Genomic DNA, 25,070 nt, shown 5'->3' with positions numbered 1-25,070 from the left:
ATTGGAGGCATATAGACCTTGAGGACCATTAAAACTTTTGTTTTAATGTTTGATCTATTTAGTTTATAGAAGATACCTAGACCATAGAAGTGTTAACTTTTCTGTCAGGAAGATCACATTACTCAGTGGAAAGGGAATAATTTTAAAGGCAGAAAAAAATGTACGTAACTCAGTTACTTTCTTTTTTGACAGTACAAGATTTGAACTCAAAGCCTTGTTCTAGCTAGGCAGGCAATCTATCACTTAAGCCATGCTCTCAGTCCTTTTTGCTTTAGTTATTTTTTTATAAAGTATTTCATTTTTGCCTAGGACCTTCTCAGACTACAGTCTTATCTCTTTTTCCTGAGTAATTGGTAATACAGGCATAAGACACCAAACCTTACTTGTTTCTTGAGCTATCATCTTGCTATCTTTTTGCTAGATCTGGCCTAGAACATGTTTCTCCTATCCTAAGTAATTGGGATATAATCCACTATACTGTTCAAAATGTTTAGTGCTGTTCAAATATTTACTACTGTTCAAAATATATGGTTTGGTTATATATAGTAGTTGCTATTATAAAATTACTAGTGTGCTGCACACAATGTCTCACACCTGTTTAATTGGAGCTATTCCAGAGACAGACATTTGAGAGCTTTATGGCCATGACAAAAATTAGCAAGACCCCATCTCAGCCAATAAATCAGGCAGTGCTAACACTCTCCTGTGATCACACTCACTGGGCAGCATAGGTAGTTAAATTGAGGTCCAAGGATGGCCGTGGTTTCAGATTAAGACCATACTTGAAATAACCTAAAGTGAAAAGAGTTGGAAGAAGAGTTAAAGTACCTGAGTGACAAGTACAAGGCCCAGAATTCAAATCCCAGTAAACACACACACACACACACACACACACACACACACACACACACACACACACACACACACACACACACACACACACACACACACACACACACACACACACACACACACCAGTAGCATGAACATAGATGGTTTAAAACAGGAGTAGTAGTGTTTAAAAAGAAATGTAGAATGAGCATATGATCTCTTTTTGGTAGAAGATTTTACAACAACCACTAACTGATTAATCTGCATCTGTACAATAATTGAACCTAAAATTGGGAACCATGAATTTAGAAGTAGAGATGGATAGTTATGTAAAATTTATAATATTGTGCTGCTGTGGAGCTTGACCATTTTATGATTTCCAGACCTGAATTTCTACATATATCTTAATACTCATTTTGTTATAAGTCATTCCTTTCACTCATTTATGCTATCTCTGGTCTCACATATCCCTCTTAAGAGATTTTAGACAAGTTATAAGTTGACATGGTTAGGTAAGTGGGAATTAGGGAAACACTTGTGGAGATGCTGTGCTTTGCAACTTGTTTCTTTTTAAATCAGATTTATTGAGATATAACTTACATAAAGAAAAATTCTTAGTGTACAGTTGTATGGATTTTCTTTTGTTTTGTTTTTACTTTTCTTTTTAAAGTATGCCACAGCATGTTAAATAACAAGAAGTTCTTGACAAATTTTCCAAAATCTGATGGGACTAGGGCCAAAAGAAGCCAAACTGGAGCCTAGGTTGTCACTCAGAGGTACAGTACCTGCCTAATGTACATGACTTAATCCCCAGCACCCCCCCACACCAAAAAATAATAATAATGAGGAGGAGGAGGAGGAGGAGGAAAAGTCAAACTGTTGCAGAACTAATATTTTCTGGGGAAAAAAATCCCTGAACCCATAATACTTATTTATGTACTGTTTTCTCAGTTAGTTTTATAAGCAATGACATATTGAAATCTTCAATATTCAAAGGATAAAGAAACTATTCTATGTGAGTATATTCAGTGTGACTTAAGGAAAACAAAGCATTATGAATCAAGTGTGTAGTATCACTAAAAAAGGCAGTAGAATCTTAGAAAGTTTTATTGCACAAAGCAGAACTATATACTTTTATATATTCTAATAGGGGCACTACCTATACTTTTAACTACTTCCCTCTATTCCTCATTAGAAAATGGAAGGTTAAAAATTATGGGAGAAAATTTCAATTAATTACAAAACGAACTAACCAACTTGAAAAATATCTCATTATAATCACTCTATTGATTTATTTTATCGGACTGATGTTTGAAGTCACATCCTCAGGCTTCATAGGAGGCACTCTACTGCTTGAATCATGCTCCCAGGCATGCTTTTTGCTGGCTATTTTGGAGGTAGTGTCTAGCAAACATTTCTGCCTACACTGCTCTCAAACTATGCTCCTCGAAATCTCAGCCTCCTGAGTAGCTAGGGTTACAGGTGTGAGACATCTACCATAACACTTTAAAAAAAATAGCAAAGTCTTATAATATAATCACTAAGAGCAATATGGCTTCTTTTTGTATGGAAAAATCTGAGGTGCACCTCAGGAAATACTTATGGAAGAGTCCCAGGTAAAAGTCCCATTTCTCAAAATGTGATCACTTGTAATATTTCTTAGAAAAACAAATTTTTGCTGACCTGGAATTGGCACTAAGTCTCTTCAGGTGCTTTAAAATCTGGTATGTAGCCAGGTGCCTGTGGTTTACTCCTGTAATTTTAGCTACTTAGGAGGCTGAGATCTGAGAATTGTGATTCAAAGACAGCCCCAGCAGGAAAGTCCATGACACTTATGTCCAAATACTCAGCAAAACAAGCCAAAAGTAGAGCTGTGGCTCAACTGTTAGAGCACTAGCCTTGAGCAAGAAAAGTTCAGGGTCAGAATATAGGCCCTTAGATTAAGCCTCAGGAGCAGGACAAAAACATCTGGCATGTGTTGGGAACACAAGTTTCAAGCATAAAACATGAGTTTAAATTCAATATTGCCAAAATAAAATATGCCATATAAGATTAGGAACTGGAACCGGGCGCTGGTGGCTCACGCCTGTAATTCTAGGTACTCAGGAGGCTGAGATCTGAGGATCACAGTTCAAAGCCAGCCCGGGCAGGAAAGACTGTGAGACTCCTATCTCCAATAAACCACCAGAAAACCGGAAGTGGAGCTGTAGCTCAAGTGGTAGAGCGCTCGCCTTGAGCTGAAGAGCTGAAGGACAGTGCCCAGGCCCAGAGTTCAAGCCCCACGGCCGACAAAAAAAAAAAAAAAAGATTAGGAACTGGTTAGTCTTCATTGCTCCCAAGGTTAAAACAGACAAATTGGTAAATAACAGAAAAAAGTAGCTTAAGCTTAAAAACAAGGAAATTTTCAGCAACTCAAAATTTTAATTTTATAAACCTTTGAAGGTTGCTATCATAAAATTATTCAAACTGACAGAATGTGAAGAATATTATAGAAGACATAATGCATTGCTTAGGATATTGGTCTATGACCTCTGAATTTCCTATGGGCAAGGATTCTTCAGATCCTTTTCTCTGTGCAGATTACTTAACCGGTGAATTTTAAGAAAGTTTCTGTTTCCATTTCTCCCCTTTTACCACCATGAAGTAAGAATAGTATGTATATTTTTGCTTAGAAAACAGTAAAAAAAAAAATGCATAAGTTTGGAGGGCTTCATTTCCTGAGGCTCATTACAAAAAAAGAAAGAAAGAAAGAAGAAAGAAAGAAAGAGAAAACTTCTTTATTCAAGCTCAGTCTACTCTCTAACCATGTACCAGTTTTTACATGCCAGATTTTAAAACACCTAAAGAAACTATCACTTCAGGCACTAAGTATTAATAAGCTTTCCAGATACATTTCCATTATTATTTCTAGCACATGAACAAGCTTTCTTCATCTTCTTTTTTTTTGTAGATTTTTTTATTATAAAGTACTGTACAGAGGGGTTACAGTTACATGAGCAAGGTAATGAGTACATTTCCTATCAAGCATTGTTGCCTCCTCCTTTGTTTTTGCCCTATCATTCCTTCCCTCCCACCTCCACAACTACACCCCCCAACTCCCTGCCAAAGTTGTAAAGTTCGTTTTCAACATAGTGTCTAGTAGATCTGATTGTTACAATGGGTCAACCTGTATCCCTATTGAAGCATTTTGTTTTTTTCCCTTCCCCTCCCCAAATTACAGAAGTATATATATATGATGCAGGGCCCCGACATCAAATACAGTGAAAACAGGAGTTATACCGTGGGGGAGAAACATACAAAGAAACAAAAAATCACATGGTACATTATAAATACATTAGAAACAATAGCAAGAAAAAAATATATGTGTGTCCCTGTCTTGGAGTTCATTTCACTTAAATCATCTTATATGGTCATATGTACATAGCTTTTGACCTTTTCTACTTGTCCTACTTAGCTTTCGTTAGATTAATATTTTGCCCTGCTTTCTGATTTCACTGTTCAAATTCATTAAGCAAATGATTTTAACTACTGTGCCAGCATTTGACTAGATATTGAAAATCCAGTACCCATCATTGAAAACCTTCAAAAGTTTTGAGGTTCTAATGGAAAATAGAGTGTAAAAAGCTCATATATAATAAGTGTATTAAATTTAATGAAGAAAATATGCAGAAGTGCTACAGAAGTTAGCTTAACTTTGGGGCTGACTTCAGTAAGGAAGAAAAGTTTACTAACTGGACAAAAGGAGGAAGAATATTGCATGCATAAATAGCAGCAGCCTGTGTGACATTTTTATGAAGAAAGTTCCCTCATTCATCCTCGCATCTAGTCTCTTTTTTCCTCCCTAGGAAAGATGAGATCTCTTAGGGTAGGCTTAATTTTTAAATATGAAGTACTATCAAAAAAGTAGATGATAAGCTAGAGTAGATACTGGAGCAGATTTGAGAGTCAGAGTTAGCTATTGGAATATAAGAGATAATATTCTCATCCAAAAGTGTTGTGAGTAATAAGATGCTTCCACTGTAGTCAATTTTTCTGCAGAATCTAGAGTTTTGCATGCTAAGACCAGGACTGTTTTTCTTCTTTCTGAATCTTTATTATCTATTGAAAGTAGTTAATATGTAAGGCATATTAAAAAGTCTATATAAAAAGAACATAGCAACTTTTTTTTTTTTTTGGTCTGGTCATGGGGCCTGAACTCTGGGCCTGGGTGCTATCCCTCAGCTCTTCAGCTCAAGGCTAGTGCTCTATCACTTGAACCACAGTGTCACTTCCGGCTTTTTTTCCTTTTGCTTATGTGGTGCTAAGGAATCGAACCCAGGGCCTCAGGCATGCAAGGCAAGCGCTCTACCACTGAGCCACCTTCCCAGCCCAAACATAGCAACTTTTAAGGTAAATTAAGAAACAATTCTTATATTAAGATGGGTAAGTTCCTGTTAAACACTTAATATATAGTATGATTATTGTATATATTTTGGTTTCCATATATTGAAATAAATAACATCTTTTAGTGCTAGTAATTATTAACCCAAATTATTAAAATCTCATTTGATTTTACCTTAACCTATATAAATTATATCATAAAATGTCTTCATAGGGAAAATAGTTTGTTACTATCATTTTATTACAGTGGTAATATTTATGTATACTTTAATAAGTTGTTTAGCATGGCAAACTTAGTCAGCCTATAAGTTTGGAACTAAATACAATTTACAACCTGTTACAAACAGTTGGAGTAACAGTTTAACAGTTGTTAAAAATACTTGGCGTAATATCAAAAGCCAAATAGTATTTCATGACCCATGAGGAGTATATTAAATTTTATATTTAAACTTTAAGAAAAGATTTTCACAATTATACATTTGAAATCTTTTACCAGTACTTTCTAGGACTCAAATTGATTATCAATACTTTCTAATGAGCAATTTCATTTACAACCAGAAATACTATTTGAAAATAAATGCAGGATTACATGAAAGAAAGAATTTCAGTTTAAAATCAGACAACAAGGCTGAGCATGGTAGTGCATGTATTAAAAGCATATTCAAGTTGAAACATCCTAGATAATATCAACAATACTGTTTTATAGGTAAGAAAATTACAGTACAGATCAATGATGGAATTTTTCTAAAGTTGTATACCTAGATAGTAATAATTCAGAACTTATGAGGCATGTTTTCTGAATTGGGAGGTATGATCTTGGGGCCCTGTAACTGTGAGGCATCCCTTGCCCTTTTTAAAATTTAATTTTTTTTTTTTTTTTTTGGGTCCGGTTGTGGGGCCTGAACTCTGGGCCTGGGCGCTGTCCCTCAGCTCTTCAGCTCAAGGCTAGCGCTCTACCACTTGAGCTACAGCACCACTTCCGGCTTTTTGCTTATATGGTGCTGAGGAATCGAACCCAGGGCCTCATGCATGCAAGGCAAGCACTCTACCACTGGGCCACCTTCCCAGCCCCAAAATTTAATTATTTTTGAGATAAGGTTTTACATTTTTGTTCAGGGTTGGCCTTTGACTGAGATCTTTCTGCCTGTGAAGACGAGATTACAGGAATGTCCACCTTGTAGCTTATTGATTGAGATGGATGTCTCTCTGACTTTTCCCCTGTGCTTGCCTTGAAAAATGAACTGCCTTATCTCTGCCTTGTAACTGAGATTGCCAGTGTGCATCACCACATTTGGTCTTGTTTTCTGATTTGAAATTGAACATTTTATTTTGCTATATCATCTTGCATTTTTAATTTTCCAATAGCATTTCTGGTTGTAAATAAAACCACTCATTAGAATGTATTAACTAATTGATAGCATGAGTCCTAATAAAGTACTATGAAATATTTATAAGGTAATTTTCCTTAATTTTTTCCTTGATATCATATATAATAATTTATATTTTGTGAAATGCTAAATGTACAATTTTCATTAGCAGATAAAAAAGAAACAAGTCGGGCTGGGAAGGTGGCTCAGTGGTAGAGCGCTTGCCTTGCATGCCTGAGGCCCTGGATTCGATTCCTCAGCACCACATAAGCAAAAAGAAAAAGCTGGAAGTGGCACTGTAGCTCAAGTGGTAGAGCGCTAGCCTTGAGCTGAAGAGCTGAGGGACAGTGCCCAGGCCCAGAGTTCAGACCCCACGACCAGACTCCCCTCCCACCCCCAAAAAAGAAGTCTTTTAATGAATTCTAGTTTCCTTGATTTAGATAGACTTTACTAGAGAACTTATAATAATGTAATTAAATTTATTTTCAATGTTTTGTATTGTCAAGACTTTTTTACCTCCTTAATTCACATATCAGTATTCCAATATTGATGTCATTATTTCATCTACCATAGGCATGGAGATTTCCTTGATTACAGCATATACACTAGAATTTTCTTCTTTCAACTTCATAACACTTTGTTATTTGCAATATGATCTTATTCATTTATTGTAGTGTTTATTTTATCTGTTAAATAGCTCTGGAATTAATTTTTGGTGCTTTCAGTAAATTACTTCATACAACATATATGATTGAAACTATGTAAATATTTATATGATTACTGTAAGAACACTATTTTTGCTTCCACACATGCTCACTAAGCATAATATTCATCAAGATATTAATAATTAGGGCCAGTCATAGCACATCTGTAATCCAAGCTACTCAGGAGGCAGAGGATAGAGGATCTCAGTCAGGCCTGGCCTGGCAAAAGCACAACAAACTGAAAAACAAAAAACTGAACAACAAACTAAAAGCAAAAGGACTTGGGTATTGTTCAAGTGGTAGAGTACTTGCCTAGGAAGTAGAAAGCCCTTAGTTCAATCCTTACCACAAACACCAAAACAACAACAACAACAAAAAGGACTAATAAGTGCATTATAAAACAACTCTTCCCCCACATTCCTCCTTAATTTTATATAATTAACAACTGCCTTTTTCCTTTTTCTGTTGTTTCAGTTAAAGGATCAAGAAAGTTAAGTCTGCCAACAGATCTTAAGGCTGATCTTGGTACGGTAGGCAAAAGCCAGCAATTTTAAGTTTTCTTACATTCATTTGGCTGAACATTTCTACCAACCAATCCATGAATAACACAAGTTTCCTACTTGGCAATATTTGATAGTTTTCTAAAAGGCTTTCTTAAAAATCACCATACAGTTCTGTTGGCAGCATTCAATGTTTTGTTTGTTAATAATCATTTTACCAAAATATGTTTATAAATCATTGTACACCAAGGTTTGTAGTGAATATTTTATATGTTTTCTTTTTATTATGGAAAAACTTAAGATGATTGTCATGCATATAGGTTTTTTGTGACTATAATTATGTAAGTGAGCACAGTTTATTGCAGTTATTTTTCCTATTGTGTGCATTGGTATTATTTAGAATTAATTATTAAACATAAAAAGATCTGATGCATAGGGGAATGAAGCTCTTTCCATTTTTAATTGTAGAAAACTTTATTCATTTTCAGTTTATTTTTTGTAGTGGCCATGGCTTATACATTTAATCATACTCTGAAATAAATTTTATTAAGTAAGCATTCATAAAGTTTTCTTATAGAACTTTAGTCTGTTTATTCTAGAATTCTAGAATGGTATTTTTTGTTTTACATCCATTTCCTTTACATGAACTGAAAGCCATAGCATTAAATCCCAATAAGTTCAAGGCTCAAATACAAAAAATGCATCATCTTCACATTATTTTTCCAGATGTTAAAAGACCATTTTATACAATTTGATTTTATTTTCTTTGAAATACTTGAAGATCAGTGTCACTATTTTCAATCTTTTTTCTCCCAGAGGGGTGAAAAAAACTGAAATTAAGTTGGTACTAAATGCTAGAGTTAATATTTAAACCTAAGCTACAAAACATGGTTCCTAAACTGTATGCTGAATATTGACATACCTCATTTCATTCTATCTAACGTAAGTGGCTTTTACAGCACATGTAATTTATGCATTTAAATTTTAGTTACATGTGCAGTCACCCCTCAATAGTAATAGGTCTACATGTATGGGTTCAACTAGTGGCAGACCAAAACTATCTTTTAACTTATATCAGTACTGAACTATAGGGTATAACAATGATCTAAAAATAATTTATTCAGGAAGATATGAAGAAATTATAGAAAACACTACTACAGTGTTATATGTAAGGACTTAAGCAGCCAAGGATTCTGTTATCTGTGGGGATCCTGGAACCAGAAGATGCTGAAGGACTATTTAACTCCTGTTTGAATTTAATTAAAGGAGATAATCATTGGTTTTTAATGTAAATTACCAACAGTAGTTACATAGGTATTTAGTTCAACATTATTGTTAATGAAACTGCTATGAAGTGAATTTATGCCAGAAGAATCAACATATAGTTGAGTATGTGGAGCTCTTTCTATCTATCAGGAACTGTGTCATATGGTTTATTTAAACAAATATTTCATAAATGTCAAAATAATTTAGGCCTTGGTGAAGTCCTTTGTGACTGCGTCGCAGATAGTCAAGAGGCAGAGACCACATAGATTACAGTTCAAGGATGGCCCAGGTAAAATGTTAGCAAGACATACATCTCAACCAGGCAGTTATACTTCACAAACCTAATCCTAGCTACATAGGAGGCAAAGGTAAGAAGATAGTCATATGATGCCAACCTGAGCAAGATCTGCTCTGAAAAATGGCTAAATTCAAAGGAGTTTGAGGCATAGTTCAAGTGATAGAGTGCATGCCTGGTAAGCACATGGTCCTGAACTCAAATCCCTGTACTGCAAAAAGAAAAAAAATCATATTGGACTCCATTAGATACATAAAAATTGCATTTGTTATTTCTTATTTATTTTTATCTTTTTGTTTCCTATGCCTTTGTGATCTTGTTCAAAACATTCTGCCATTATAATATCCTGGGAGATTTTCCTTGTGTTTTCTTCTAATAGTTTTAGTCTTACAATTTTATCATCAATCTGTTTTGAGTGATCTTTATTTTAAACTGGTGAAATGGAGGTCTAGTTTCATTCTTCTGCATTTAGATGCCAATTTTCCCAGCATCATTTCTTGAAAAGACTGACCTTTCTCCAATGCATGTTCTTAACAACTTTGTCAAACCTCAATTGGCTATCAATTAACATATTTACTCTATTCGTTTCCATTGTTCGGTGAATATGTGTTTATATCAATATTCATCCCATACTGTTTTCATTACTAGATTTGTAGTATGCCTTGAATTCAGATAGTGAATGCTTCCTACTTCCTTCTTTGTGCTCAACAAGAATTTGGTTATTCAAGCATAAACATAAATTGTTTTCTTCTTCTGTGATGAATATCATTGATATTTTAGTAAGTATTGCATTTAATCTGTAAATCACATTGCTTATTTTGATCATATTTTAACCATATTTGTTCTTCTAGCCATGAACATAGGATGTCTTCCCATTTGTGTGCCTGTGTGTGTGTGTCTCATCTTCCATCTATTTCATCAGTATTATAGAGATCAGTTATTTCTTTGATTAAATATAATCCTAGATACTTACTTTGTAGCAATTATACATGGAATTGTTTCATTGATTTATATTGTTTATAATTTTTTTATTATTGACATATAGTAATGCTCCTGATTTTTGTAGGCTGACTTTGTATCCTGTAAAGTTGCTAGGTGCTACTTCTGGTAATTTCATGGTAGATTTTGAAAGGGGTTCTGTAAATAAGATAATGCCATCTAAAGACAATGACAATTTACTTCTTTCATAATTTGAATGGCCATTTGTTTCTCTTGCCTGATTTTCTGGCTAGCACCTTCAGAACTATGTTGAATAAAAGTGGTGAAAGTAGGCATCCTTGGATTATTCCATCTTAGAAAGTTCTGTATGTATTGTGAGGTTTGCTATTATCTCATTCTAGTGTATGTGGAAATATGTTCCTTCTGTATCAAATTGGGTCAGCTTTTATATTATGAATTGGCATAGAATGTTATCAAATACCTTTTCTTCTTCAGTTGAGAGGACTACATGGTTTTTGTACATTCTGTTAATGTCTTACATTATTGATTGTAATATGTTAAACCATCTTTGCATCACTGGGATAAATTCTACTTGATCATGGTAAATAATATTTTTAATGTGCTATTGGATTAATCTTGCTAGTATTGTTTCCAGGATTATTTTATATATGTTCATCAAGGATGTTGATCTGTAGATTTTATTTGTTGTTGTGTCTTTATCAGGTTATTATAGTTTGATAGTGCTTAGCATCATAGACTATGTATAGAAGAATTCCTTCTTATTCTTTTTTTTTTTTGAAGAATTTAAGGAAAATTGAAAATAATTCTTCTTTAAGTAGTATTCAACAGTAAAGCTATCTAGGCTTGAGCTTTTCTTTGGTGGGACATGTTTAGTGATGTTACAGTCTCATTACTTGTCATTAGTCTTTCAGGTCTTCTCTTTCTTCATGATTCAGTAAGATGTATATGTTTATGAATTTTCCCACTCTATATGACTAAATTTGTTAACATAGGAATCTCTAATGATATTTTGTGTTTGAGTCTAATTGTGATGTATTTTTTTAGCTTTGATATTATTTATTAGCATTTCCTCTTCTAAGATGATTTTTTTTGGTCAGATGTAGGGCCTGAACTCTGGGCCTGGGCACTGTCCCTCAGCTCTTTAGCTCACGGCTAGCACTGTACCTCTTGAGCCACAGTGCCACTCCTAAAATGAATCTTATAAAGGAATTTTTTATTTCTTATTTCTTCAAAGAGCCAACCTCTTGTTTTGATAACATTTTATATATTTTTTATTTTTAAAATTATCATTAAGTAGTTGTACAGAGGAGTTGCCATTTAACAAAGCAGTTTATGAATACAGTATATCTTGATCAATGTCACCCTTTTCCACTTTCTCTCTCATCCCTTCACTTATATTTGAATAGTCATATCATTTATTTTTATGGTCTTTATTTTTTACTACTAATTTGGGAATTGGTTTGTTCTTGCTTTTCTAGTACCTAGAAATGCAGTGAGAGTTCATTTGAGATCTTTCTTCTTATTTGATGTGGGCATTGCTATAGCTTCTTGTTAGTACTGCTTTTATTACCTGCCTGGCCCCAACAGGTTTTGGTGAAGAGTATCTCCATCTTCATTTTTTTTCAGAAATTTTTATTTTCTTGTTTCTTCCTTATCTATTAGTTGATCAAATATAAGCTGTTTAATTTTCATGTGGTTTATTTGTATAATTTTGAAAGTTTTTCTTATCAAATCTAATTTTGTTACATGCTATGATTCCAATATATTCTAAATTTTGAGGCTTATTTTGGTTCTTATATTGTAGTCTATCCTGTGCTGATGAAAAAAATCAGTTGCAATCCATAGATGTTGGATAGAATGTTCTGTAGATGTCTTTAAGGTCCATTTAATCTAGGGACCAAGTTATCTCTGCTGTTCATTTGTTGTTTTATTTTGTCTTTTTCTTAGGTGTGAGACTGGGACTCAAACTTGATATGTGATGCTTTGACTCATTGGCTATAGTACTCTATCAACTGAGCCACACCTCCAAACCCCATCCCCCCTCATTGTTTCCTGTGTGGTGTTTTGTTCATTTCTAAAAGTGACCATTAATGTCCCAACTATTGTTGTATTGGAGTCTGTCTCTCCATTTTACTCTATTATTATTTTCTTTGTATATGTGGATATTCCAGTATTAGGAGCATATATATTAAGAATTATTGTTTCCTGTTGCTAAATTGACTATTATTCTCTCTCTCTCTCTCTCTCTCTCTCTCTCTCTCTCTCTCTCTCTCTCTCTCTCTCTCTCTCTCTCTCTCTCTCTCTCTCTCTCTCTCTCTCTCTCTCTCTCTCTCTCTCTCTCTGTAGTAGGGTTTAAACTCAGGACATTACACGTACGAGGCTCTGCCATTTGAGTGTTTGAGTTATAGTGTCAGTCCACTTGTTCTGATTTTTTGTTTTTTTAATAGAGTCTCACTTTTTTGCCTAGGGTGGTCTGCACCATTCTCCTCCTATTTACATTTGCACTGTAGTTGGTTTGATAGGCACTTATTATTATACCCAGCCTTTTTTCTGCTGAGATGGGGATCTTACAAACTTCTGTGCATGAGTTACTGGTCCTAAACCACAATCCTCCCAATCTAGGCATCCCAAATAGCTAGAATTACAGCTATGAGCCATCAGCACCTAGCACTTTTGTTGTTTGTTTTTTATTTGAGAGACAGAATTTCACTATGTTTTGCCCAGGATGGCTTAAATGCATGAGCTTAAGCTGTCTTTCTGCCTCAGTTTCCTAAGTAGCAAGGACTACAAGCAATTTTATTTGTCAGACAAATCAAGATGCATTGTATACATAAACTACTTTGTTAAATGGCAAGAAAATTCAATACTAATTCTAAAACAATTGAGAAAAGTGAGGGAAGGGGTGGGTTGGGATAGATGGGTGAGAATGTTGAAAGGGATAACATTGATCAAGGCTCACTGTATTCATAAACTGCTTTGGAGAATGGCAACTCCTTGTACAACTACTTAAACATAATAGGGGCTGTGAAGGCGGCTCAGTGGTAGAGTGCTTGCCTTGCGTGCATGAGGCCCTGAGTTCGATTCCTCAGCACCACATAAGCAGAAAAAATGCCAGAAGTGGTGTTATGGCTCAAGTGGTAGAGCATTAGCCTTGAGCTGAAGAGCTGAGGGACAGCGCCCAGGTCCAATGTTCAGGCCCCACAACTGACCAAAAAAAAAAAAAAAAAAACAACTACTTAAACATAACGAAAAATATTCAAAAACTATATAAGTATGGCTACTACTTCTCTTTGGATTCTATATGAATGGAATATTTTATTTCACTCCCTCACTTTGAGTCTATATATCTTCTTAAAGGTGAAATGATTTTCTTGTAAACAAAACATAGGCCTTGTTTTTAATTTTCAGTGTATTTTATTAGCACATATTTATGTATAAAATAATAGGTTTCATTTTTATATATGTGAATAACAAATTTTGATCATTTTAATCACCCATAATAATCTCTAATTATCTCCTTCCTACTGATCCTCTTCCTCTTTTTTCATAGTGGCTGTCTTTTTGTTCTTTTAGTTGGAGAGTTTAATCTATATACTTTCAAGGTAATTATTGATAGGTAAGGTCTTACTATAGTCACTATGTAACCTGTTCACTTATTTTGTTGTAGTTCCTTTCTTTCTCACTCTAACAATCTTTCTTCATAGATAAATGAAGCACTTGTACTTCTTCCTTATTACTTTTGATTTGTCTACTATTTTTCCTTTTGGTTACTATGGAAGCTTACAAAAATATCTTTTGATTAAAAATAACTTTTGATTAAATCTTCTGAAATTACATTAACTTAACATAATTATAAATATAAGAACACAAACACACAAAAGAATAAGAGAAAATATACAAGAAAATTCTACTTTACCCTCTATTGCCTAAAGTTTTGATGACTCATCCTTATAATTTTATATTATTAATACCACTTATTAAAGTAGCTATTATTTTTAAGTTATTTTGTTTTCTTAGTCTTTATGCTAAATATATTAGTGGTTAATGAAACATGATTACTATATTGGATTCTGAACTTGTCTGTATCTTAGCAGAGAGTTTTATACCTTTCTGTTTGCTTCTTATGAACATACTATTTCAAGTTGAAGTAATTCCTTCAGCATTTTTTGTAAAACAGGTTTGATAGAGATAGACTTGCTAACTATTTTTAAATCTGGGGATGTTTATCACTCTCTTGTTTCTAAGAACATCTTTGCTGGCTATATGGTATTCTCAGTTATCAGGGGTGCTTTTTCCCTTCAGTATGATGAAATCCAATGCCATTCTGTCCTGGCCTTTAAGATTTCTACTAAAAAGTCTTCTGGCAAATGAATTGGGTTTTCTTTACATATTAGTTGTGGTTTTTTTCAGTTGTGACAGTCTTTCCTTTTTACCTCTGATGATCTGGTTATCAGATGTCTTGAGTCAAATTTAACAGGTGAATTTTAATAACAATAATAATAATAATCCTGTACCTGGATATTTGTATTAATCTCTAAGTTTTAGAAACTTCTCTTTATTACTTCTTCAAATAAGCTTTCTACTCATTTGACATTTTCAACTTCTTGAACCCCAGTCTGTTCTTGAAATGTTGTCCCAAAGTTCCGCTATATTCTCTTCATTCCTTTTACTGTTTGGTTCCCCAATTATTTATTTTCATATAGCCTGTCATTAGTTGGGTTGATCCTTCTATTGATATCCCCTATAGAAACTTTAATTTTGCTAACTGCATTCAGCTCAATAATTTTTGTTGGTTTTTTTTAATTGCTTCCATTTCTTTGCTAAGTTTCTTTGCTAGAGTATTGATTCATTTCTCTGTGTTTTCTTTAAGTTTGTTGAGTTTCTTCTAAAATTAGCTATTTTCAATGTTCTGCCTTCCCCGTACTTACTACTATCTGGTTTGTTTCTGGCACGTTTTATTAGGTGAAGCCATGGTTTAATGAAAACTCTGGATGCATGTTGCATAGGGTATCCCCAGGTCCATATTTTCCAGTAGTCTGCTATTAGTGTGATACCACTGTTTCATCCCTAAAGGGCAATCCATATTCATAGCTTGAAGAGTAGTCTTTCCTCATAAGCTCTCCCTGTGGGCAGGATAAGGCCAGAGCCCTGGTCTGTAGTTACCAGCCTGAGGCCAGCTACTTGTCATATTTGTGGCCACCAATGCTGCCAAGCTGTGTAGTACCCTGAGCCCACAGTCTGCATAGAGCAGCACAACACTGCTATTTGCTGTCTATTGCTGAGGTAGACTTGTGGACAGCCAATGACAACCAACCATAGGAGCTCCTACCTGAAAGAAAAATCTAGTAGATGGTGGAAACATAGCTTTCCTTGGCACTAGAACCATTCCAGAGGCTTTATCTAGAGGAACTCTTAGGTATTGGGCTAGGAGTGTCTTCCAAGCATTAACTTTTACCAACCAGCATGAAGTGCTTGTGATGCTATCCAACCTGCAGCAAATGGTGTTTCCTACCACCCTGTGCTGCTGAGATTGAGGTAGTTTTGGAGAACTACACTGGTGCTTAACTGGATTATGCTGGAGTCTCATAACCATGAATACCTGCACAGTCTCAGGGATCTACCTGAGGCCCACAGAGACAGAAAGAAGTATTAATAATCAAGTGTGATGATAATAAAATTGTACTCATTTTTGTCTACTTGCAGCCAGGATTATTCTAGTATGTACATGTATTGTTACACAGAAAAGACCATGAAGTAGGTAATAACATTCCATACATACACAAGAGAAAACTAAAGCATGAATATTTCAGAAATCTGAACAACTAGTAAGGAAAAGAACTAGAATTTGCTCATGATAGCTTGGCTCCACAATCTATGCCTTAACTATGTGTAGCCTTTCTGGAACTTTCCTTAAGTACCTGTAGTCCCATTCTCACCTGCAGTTTGGTGCTCCTTTCCTACATTTAAAGTTCAATTAATGAAAGAACTTCCTAATCTTACATAAATTGACAACAGAGTCCAATGCTATAGTCTATTTTATATTGCCATTAAATGATAGGATACATAAAGGGAATGTTTTTGAAACTGTATCTTATACTTAATAAATACCTTGAAATTGTTGGCTAAATATGAAATTATGACTAAACCTTAATATACCCAGGACTTAATCATATCTATTCGATTTGGGGAATAGAAGGAGTTATTATTCTTTGTTAACCTAAAGCCTTTGATTCCTTTAGATGAAGGTTTAATTATGGTATTTATTCTGCCATCCTCCTTTTGATACACAGACCATGTAAATGGACATTGCACAAGTCCAACTTCTCAGAGTTGCAGTTCAGGGAAACGTCTCTCCAGTGCTGATGTTTCAAAAGTAAATCGCTGGGGTCCTGGAAGGCCACCATTTCGAAAGGCACAATCAGCTGCTTGCATGGAAATTTCTTTACCAGTTACAGCAGAAGGTAGGTTAAACATACCAGTTTTTGTAGTTACCATGGTAGCAGCTAGTGGGAGATGAGATAGAAGTCATTTTTGTTGTTATTATTGTTTTGTGACACAAGAATTTTGAACTCAAGATTTGATACTTTCCAGGAAGTTAACACTACTTTCTGAGCTATGCCTCTAGCCTTTTACTCTGGTTATTCTTGAGATACAGTATTGCTTTTGCCTTAGCTGAACTGGACCAATCCTCTCATCCATCCCCTCATTAGCTGGGAAGATAGATATGTACCATGATGTCCAGCTCTTAATTAAGATAAAAGCCTTACAAACTCCGTGCTGGATCTGCCCTTGAAATTCAGTCTTCTCAATTTCTTTATCCCAAGTAGGCAGGATTATAGATGAGAGCCGTTGGAACCCAAAATGCTACTAAACAATGAATATTGAGAGCCTGTTGAGGCTGTGGCCATGACTCCAAATCCATTCTCCAACTTTTCCTCCTTTCTCATCTCTAAAACTAGACTGACTCTACTTATGGGAGTCTATTTAAAAAGAAGACATATGTTTCAATCTATTTCCTATTTTTCCAGTAATAATTTTTCCAGTAGTGGTATCTTTTAGTGCTTCAGTGTGTACATATTTAATATCTTTCAATTTTAATGTTTTAACTGTCAAATGAATATGACCAAGGAGAAAGAAATGACAATAAGTTCTAAAGTTTAGAATCTTCATCTTATTTTTTAAGAAAAAGGTACTGCTTGCTTATTCAGTAAATGAACTCAGGGCCAGAAATATGTAGGGGGATAGAAAATAAAATCCTATAAACTTGCTGCTACTCTTTTGTTGACTAAGAATTTTTGGAGAGACATATATATCTAAGAGATTTGGTTACAGTCACTCTTTGCTTAAAAAATAATTTGTCACTATCCTTTCAAATTTTTCATTAATGATTTTTGTTCTCAAAATTTTTAGAAATAAAATTTAATCTTTGTTTCATTAGTATTATGCTAGACTAAATCTGGTCCAAGAATTATCAATTGATACTTGATTTGAAGACATGTTAGCTAAGAATGTTGTAATGGAAACAGTATAAATGGGTTTGCTATAAAAGAAATAACCATCTCTGGAATGAGTGTTGCAAATTTTAAATTGTAGATAGTTCTGCTTCTAGTTTTTGTGGATTCTGGGAAAATTACTTAACTCCCACTCTCTGTCTTCAAATCTGTAAAATATATAGATTAGCTCCAAGTTCCCCTACATCTCTACATTTTATTTAAAAACAGTTAATTTGCCAGGCACCAGTGGCTCACGCCTGTAATCCTAGCTACTAAGGAGGCTGAGATCTGAGAATTGCAGTTCAAAGCCAGCCCAGGCAGGAAAGTCCGTGAGACTCTTATCTCCAGAAAACCAAAAGTGGTGCTGTGGCTCAAGTGGTAGAGTACTTGCCTTGAGCTGAAGAGCTGAAGGACAGCACCCAGGCCCTAGAGTTCAAGCCCCACAACTGACCAAAAATGAAAACAAAAACAAACAACAACAACAATAATTAATTTTAAAGTTTTATTAGTAATATAAGGGATAAAATAAAGGAATATTGAAAAATATAGTCTAAGGAACCTGTATTCAGCATTTTACTATAAAAGTAATTGTGGGACACTTGGAGAGCAAAATCAGTGGAAAAGCATAAAGAATTTATACTCTGAAGAAATTAAACATACAATCATATTAATATTTGACTGAGATAGTTAACTTTATTCTTAGAAAGGTACACATTTGCAAGTGTTGATAAGCAAGAGAATCTGAAGCTATCATGTTTCCTTGAATTGGCTGAAGTCCTCTCAGAAAGAGAGGAAATGCCACCAATAGGATGACTTCATTTTTTTATAGATGTAATTATCCCAGATATCAATGTACTTACTTTGCCCAGAATATTTATGATCTAATTAATCCTTTCATGTCCATAGCTGCAATATACTTGAGGACTGTCAAAAATCATAAGAAATGCTTTCAATAACCTAGCGATAGGAAGGAAACACAACTACAACTGTTATCAGAAACTCTTATAATTAGATTAAAACTTTTTCCAGAGATTTTAACTGATATGTCAGAAAATACAGAGAAGGAAAAATGGTATCCTGAAATTCAGGAGACTCAATTTCTAGCTTTAATTCTACCTAAATTTATCGTTCATACTTCTGGATTTTAGATTCTCCTTTAAAATAGGTTAGTAAATTGAATAAACTGCCTTTCATATAACTAACAAAGAATAAATTTCTTTTTTGCTCATAATTTTGGTTTTCATGTATTATTTCATGTATTTGCATGTATTAAATCTGACTTACTTAACTTTTGCTTTTCAAACTTTCATAGAAAACCGGGAGAATTCTTATAATCGTTCTAGAAGCTCTAGCATCTCCAGTATTGACAAAGATTCTAAGGAAGCAATTACAGCATTGTACTTCATGGAATCCTTTGCACGGAAAAATGACTCTGCCACTTCCCCTTGTTTGTTTGTTGGAACTAGCCTGGGGATGGTGTTAGTCATCTCCCTAAATGTCCCATCAGAAGATGAACAAAGGATTACAGAGCCAGTGATAGTATTGCCAAGTGGTAAGACATTTTATTTGTTCATTCTCTCATTGCTCCTTTTCACTTTTCTATGTAATATATTGACAGTTTATAGTGATACAAGATAAAGGTTATAAGTCTTCTGTGTAACAGGAACTATTGAGAATTTCATAAATCAGTATTGTCTAATATTTGTCAGATTGTAATTTACCTGTCCTTCAGAGTAAAATGTAGTCATTTCTGTGATGGCAAACCGAAACTGCTAACCTAAAATGTGTTCACAAATAAGTTTCTGGAAAGCATTGAGATAAACTTTAATGCAAATATTAAATTTATTTTAAATAAATTGCAGCATTTCTCCAAAGTTCTATGCCAGACCAGAGCCTATGAGTGCTTTTATACCATTCTTAAAGAACTCAGAACAATTAAGACAGAAAATATCTGATCTACAGTGAATTTCAAAAGTTTTCAGTCTTCTCATCTTGTTTTAAAGGCATGCCACATAATTTTTCCTTTCTCTCCTAGTACCTAGAGAATTAAACCTGTCAAATTGCTAGAGTTTATGTTGTATTCTCTTGAAAATATCCTTTTTCTTTTACAGAAGAGATGATGTGATTCCCCTTGTTATTCCTTTGAAGATTTTTTTTTTTTTTTTTTTGGTCGTGGGGCTTGAACTCTGGGCCTGGGCGCTGTCCCTCAGCTCTTCAGCTCAAGGCGAGCGCTCTACCACTTGAGCTACAGCGCCACTTCCGGTTTTCTGGTGGTTTATTGGAGATAGGAGTCTCACGGTCTCTCCTGCCGGGGCTGGCTTTGAACCGCGATCCTCAGATCTCAGCCTCCTGAGTAGCTAGGATTACAGGCGTGAGCCACCAGCGCCCGGCAAGGTCCTTTGAAGATTTTAACCTTCTCTTACCATGAATTTTACTTTTTTCCTGTGTAAAAGAAATGTTTTAGATTGTTTTTTAAGTTTTTAAAAAAGAATGTCATTAATATACAGGACAAGGAGTTTTATTTTAAACAAGGTAGAGAACGTCCAGCCCACAAAATCATTTAGTCTGGCCTTGCCAAGCAATTGCAGACAGGACTCTAAATTCAGTAAATCTAGGAGGGCTTTTAAAAAATATAGCGAGTGAGTGAGCATATATTTATATCAAGTGAATCATGATAATAACAGAAATTTTAAATGACAAAAATCTCCATTACAAGTCAGGACATATGTGAATATCTGATGGGACAGATGTGTATGTTTCTCATCAGCTGCCCTCAGCCTTCTTGCATATATTGTGGTGCCTCAGAGGACAACCAGTGCCGGGCAGGTTGGGAGTGTACACATTGCCAAGGCGCTAACGCACTGTGGTAGAAAGCTATGTCCCTCCAGGGTCATGAAGAGACAAGATGTAGTAAGATGATTTGTCATGAGGTTGATGACTTTGCCTCCAATCATGTTACTTCTTTGTCAACACAGAGTACATATAACTGCATCCAACCTTTTTTCTACACTTCCAAAAATCCCCCTCAAATCTGAATTTCAGATGAAAATTAATGAAATTACAGTGTACCGATTAACACTCAAGAGTCACTTATATGAACATTTGGATGTATTCCAAATCCGAGGTGCAGATTAGAATATTAAGGCAAAATAATCTTATCTCTGGCAACACATTCACACATGATAGTGATGTGACATCCTATAAATGCTGTCTACAAAGAAAAGAAACTTGATACACAAAGATGCACATTACCAAGAGAAATGCATACATTTTTTTGGTTGAAGTCAAAGATGCACATTACCAAGAGAAATGCATACATTTTTTGGTTGAAGTCAGAGGGAAATCTTTGTATCTACTTTGTGGCGATAACATTAATAATACTAGTAGGAGAGTGGCAGTACTAGCAGTAGTAGTAGTAATGAAAAAGGCCAACATCATTACAGCTCAAAACAAGCTAACTTCAATGAGTTAGAGGCCAAATTCATCTGAATAAAATCATTGCTCTTCAACAGTTTGGAATCACAACTAGCTCCTTGCATTGGGTCTCATGGTGGCAGACAATGTTATTCAAATGAGTTATATAGTGAACAAGAATCTGGAGCCTCATGCACAGGGAGTTTGTGAAAGAGAGCATGGTAGCTACTGCAGAATTGTTAGCACCAGAAAACTATAATTATTTCAGAGTGTTAATTTATCTTGGAGAACCGTCTCCACCCAATCACTAGTCTCAAAACATGAAAGATTCTGCAAGATTTTTTCCAGATTTTTCTCTCTGGATTGTGATGAGAGGGTGGACATAACAAATACTGCCTAACTGGCTGTTTTGGCTCACGGGATATGAACACACAAGAGGAATTGCTGTTACTGGTAGTCATGTATGACACTACAAGATGTGAGGACTTACTTGAAAGACTTCATTTTATCAATGAAAAAAACTGAGGTAATATTAAAAATAAAATTATGTGGCCTTACTACAGTTGAAGCTCCAGCCATCGTTGGCTCACAAAAAGAGTTAGTTGCATTTGTTAAAAAAACACAAAACCTGATCCAGGTGATTTAATTAATACTACTGCATACACCAAGGAAGTCTCTGTGCACAGTCTTTGCAATTCAACAATGTGATGTCAACAAGTAATGGTATGCATAAATTTTGAGAATTTAACAGCTGCCAGTTTAAGGAGTTACTAAGGATCTTGACTCTGAGTTATGGCAAAATAATTTATAATTTGTGAAGTGTGAAGGGAGGTGGCAGAGTTGTGGAAACATATTTGAATTCTACTTATATAAGCAATGCTGAATTTCCCATGAGGAAGAGGCATGCGTTGGAGTACACATCTGTTTTTAGAACAAGTTATTGCTACTAGCAATTCTTTCCAAAACTTCCCACCTCAAAGAGTGATTTGCACTCCAGACTGACTGACAAAAACTTCGAAAAGTACTTGTTAGTAACAAAACCAGTGCCATCAAATATCACACACCTCATCAGAGATTCAGTTCCAGCCATCACCTAAGGGGTGAGTTAATGTTTGACCAAATATAGCCAACCCATTTTAAGTTGGTAATTCTGTATGGTTCTTGAGTGATCTAAATATCCAAATGGCCTTTGGCAGAAAAGGTTCCTTAGCCCTGTTTTTTTTTTTTTTTTTTTAAAGTACATATGGTATGACAAGTTATTTCCTGTATTGTGCACTATTCTTTTAGGTAGATGCTACCAAGAATAGTCAGCTCTCTATTAGTGCAATAAGTTTAGATAAATCCACTGTGCTTTAACCTGTTAAGAACAGTATATTTCACAGTGGAAAAGTATGTTTTACTGTACTCCTAATCTTAAAGAGATATGTATCTTTTTTTATTCTGCTTGAGGTAGGTCCAGATCAGTGAAATAATAATGAATTATTACTTATTTCTTTATATCAACAAATGAATGAATATACATATAATCCAGGCATTCCTTACAAGTTTGAAAGTTAAATAAAATTTCTGTGTTACATAAACTTAAACCTGTGGCTTAATAATACAAGAAACAGTCTAGTAAACATGATGTCTAAATCACAGAATAGAAAAGTAATTCATATAGTGTCTCTCAGTTTTATAAGGAAATTCTTTGCCATTCTTAGCAAACAAACTTATACCAAAAATGATGACAAAATACAAAGTAATTAACTTTGGCACTAAATTTAACTTTTGATTGGACTGGGAAGGTGGCTCAGTGGTAGAGCACTTGCCTTGCATGCATGAGGCCCTGGGTTCGATTCCTCAGCACCACATAAGCAAAAAAGAAAAAAGCTGGCAGTGGTGCTGTGGCTCAAGTGGTAGAGCGCTAGCTATCCTTGAGCTGAAGTGCTGAGGGACAGCACCCAGGCCCAGAGTTCAGGCCCCACGACTGGACCCTCCCCCAAAAAAAATTAACTTTTGGCATCTGTTTGGTAAGTATTTAAAAACCTTCTTCATATGTAACAAATGAGATATAGAGGAAGGTACCTTACAGTCTAAGTTTCCATATCAGCATTTTCTTATTCCTTCAACATTTTAGTCATAACATGTCAATATCAGTTCCTCAATTATAACAAATATGTCATACTACAAGATGTTAATATAGAAAACATGGGAGAGAGATACGGAAACTCTTCACTATCTGCTCAATTTTTTCTAAACCTGATAGAGCTATAAATTAATAAAGTCTGTTAGTTAAAAAGAAGAAAACTATTAGTTGAGTTTAGATTTGTTCTGTACTTGATCATTGAAAGAAAGAAAGCCTAACTGGAACTCTTAATTTATAGAAGTAAAAATAAAAAAGGTAGTAGTTTCCTCTGGAAAATAGAGGTGATAGTAAACCAGTTTAAATTTAAAATAGAAGATTCTGCTCTCTTCCTCCACAGCTTACTTACTTAACTCACTGAAATAGTTGTCCCAGTCCACACCATCTTTGCAAAATTTGCTCTCCATTTTATTCTGCTAGTCCTACCCCAGCTATGGAAACCCTTAAAGGTATAATCTGTAGACATATGTTGTACAGCATTAGAACCTCTCTCATCACTGAAATGTTATATTAGTTGATTGGCAATTCCCCAATTTCCCTTCTTCTAGCCTCTGGAAACTATCATTGTATTCTGTGCTTCTATGAGTTTAAACATTTTAGTTATTTATTTTTTATTGTGAGAATACCGTACAGAGGAGTTACAATTACATGGGCAAGATAACGAGTACATTTCTTATCAAGCATTGTTGCCTCCTCTTTGTTTCCCCTTCCCATCCCTTCCCATACTCCCACCTCCCTCCCACCCAATCCTCCCCCAAACCCTCACCAAAGTTGTAAAGTTCGTTTTTCAACATAACGTCTTGTACATCTCATTGTTGCAATGGGTCCACCTGTATCCCTAGTTAAACAATTTGTTTTTTCCCTTCCCCTCCACAAATTATACCAACATCAAATACAGTGAAAGCATGTCTCATATCATGCAGTCTTATTTCACTTGTTCTCCAGGTTTATCCATTTTGTTGGTTATTATAAGATTTCTTTCTTTTATAAAGCTAGCAATATTCTTGTATATCATATGTACCACATTTTTATCCATTCATCTGTTGGGCATTTAGGTTGTTTCCACATCTTTTGTGAATAGTGCTGCAATGAACATAGGGGTACTCATTCTTCTAATAGTAGAATACCCCAGAAGTAGATCGTCGGGTTATATAAACTCTAGTTTTCATTTTCTTAGGAACCTCCCATATTCTTTTCCATACAAGTTACACTATTTTTGCATTTTGGAGTTGTATACAAGTATTACACTTTCTCCACCTCTACCAACATTGTTGTCATTCCTATATACACATATATAATATATAGTAGTTAATATATATTCTAATACTTTTCAGGGTTGGTTCCTTGTTGGTTGGTTTGATGGTAACTTAGGTTGAACTCAGGACCTCTCTACCTTACTTTTACTTTGGCTAGTACTCTACCACTTGAGCCACCTCTTCAGTCCTACATGTGAGAAGATGTAATTGATAAACCTTTAGCTACATTAACTAAGAAGAGAATATTAAAATTCAAAATGAAAAAAGGGATAGTACACTTAATTCCATAGAAATAAAAGAACCTTAAGAGACTAGTATGAACAATGATAATCCAATAAATGCTGATATAAGAAATGGATACAGTTGGAGAAAAATATAACCTTCAGAATGAGTCATAAAGAAATAGGATATTTAAACAGACCCATGGCTAATAAAAATAGAGTCAATAACCAAATATTCCCCAACAAATAAGGGTCCAC

At 34.8% G+C, this 25,070-nt stretch overlaps 1 protein-coding gene across 6 annotated transcripts in view; it reads left to right on the top strand.

Moving 5' to 3' along the window:
* The window catches only part of Stxbp5l (syntaxin binding protein 5L), a 195,335-nt gene that overhangs the window by 146,363 nt on the left and 23,902 nt on the right, over window positions 1–25,070 (top strand). For all 6 annotated transcript variants that reach the window (XM_070030125.1, XM_070030124.1, XM_070030123.1 and 3 more), the window contains 2 exons: window positions 16,594–16,764; window positions 19,109–19,348. In XM_070030125.1, coding sequence (XP_069886226.1) covers window positions 16,594–16,764; window positions 19,109–19,348 — 411 coding nt within the window. The remainder of the gene's footprint in view (window positions 1–16,593; window positions 16,765–19,108; window positions 19,349–25,070) is intronic.

The sequence above is a fragment of the Dipodomys merriami genome, unplaced genomic scaffold, assembly GCF_024711535.1.
Source record: "Dipodomys merriami isolate MVZ:Mamm:240054 unplaced genomic scaffold, mDipMer1.0.p SCAF_2, whole genome shotgun sequence".
Lineage (NCBI taxonomy): Eukaryota > Metazoa > Chordata > Mammalia > Rodentia > Heteromyidae > Dipodomys > Dipodomys merriami.
This window is presented reverse-complemented; position numbering and strand designations above follow the sequence as displayed.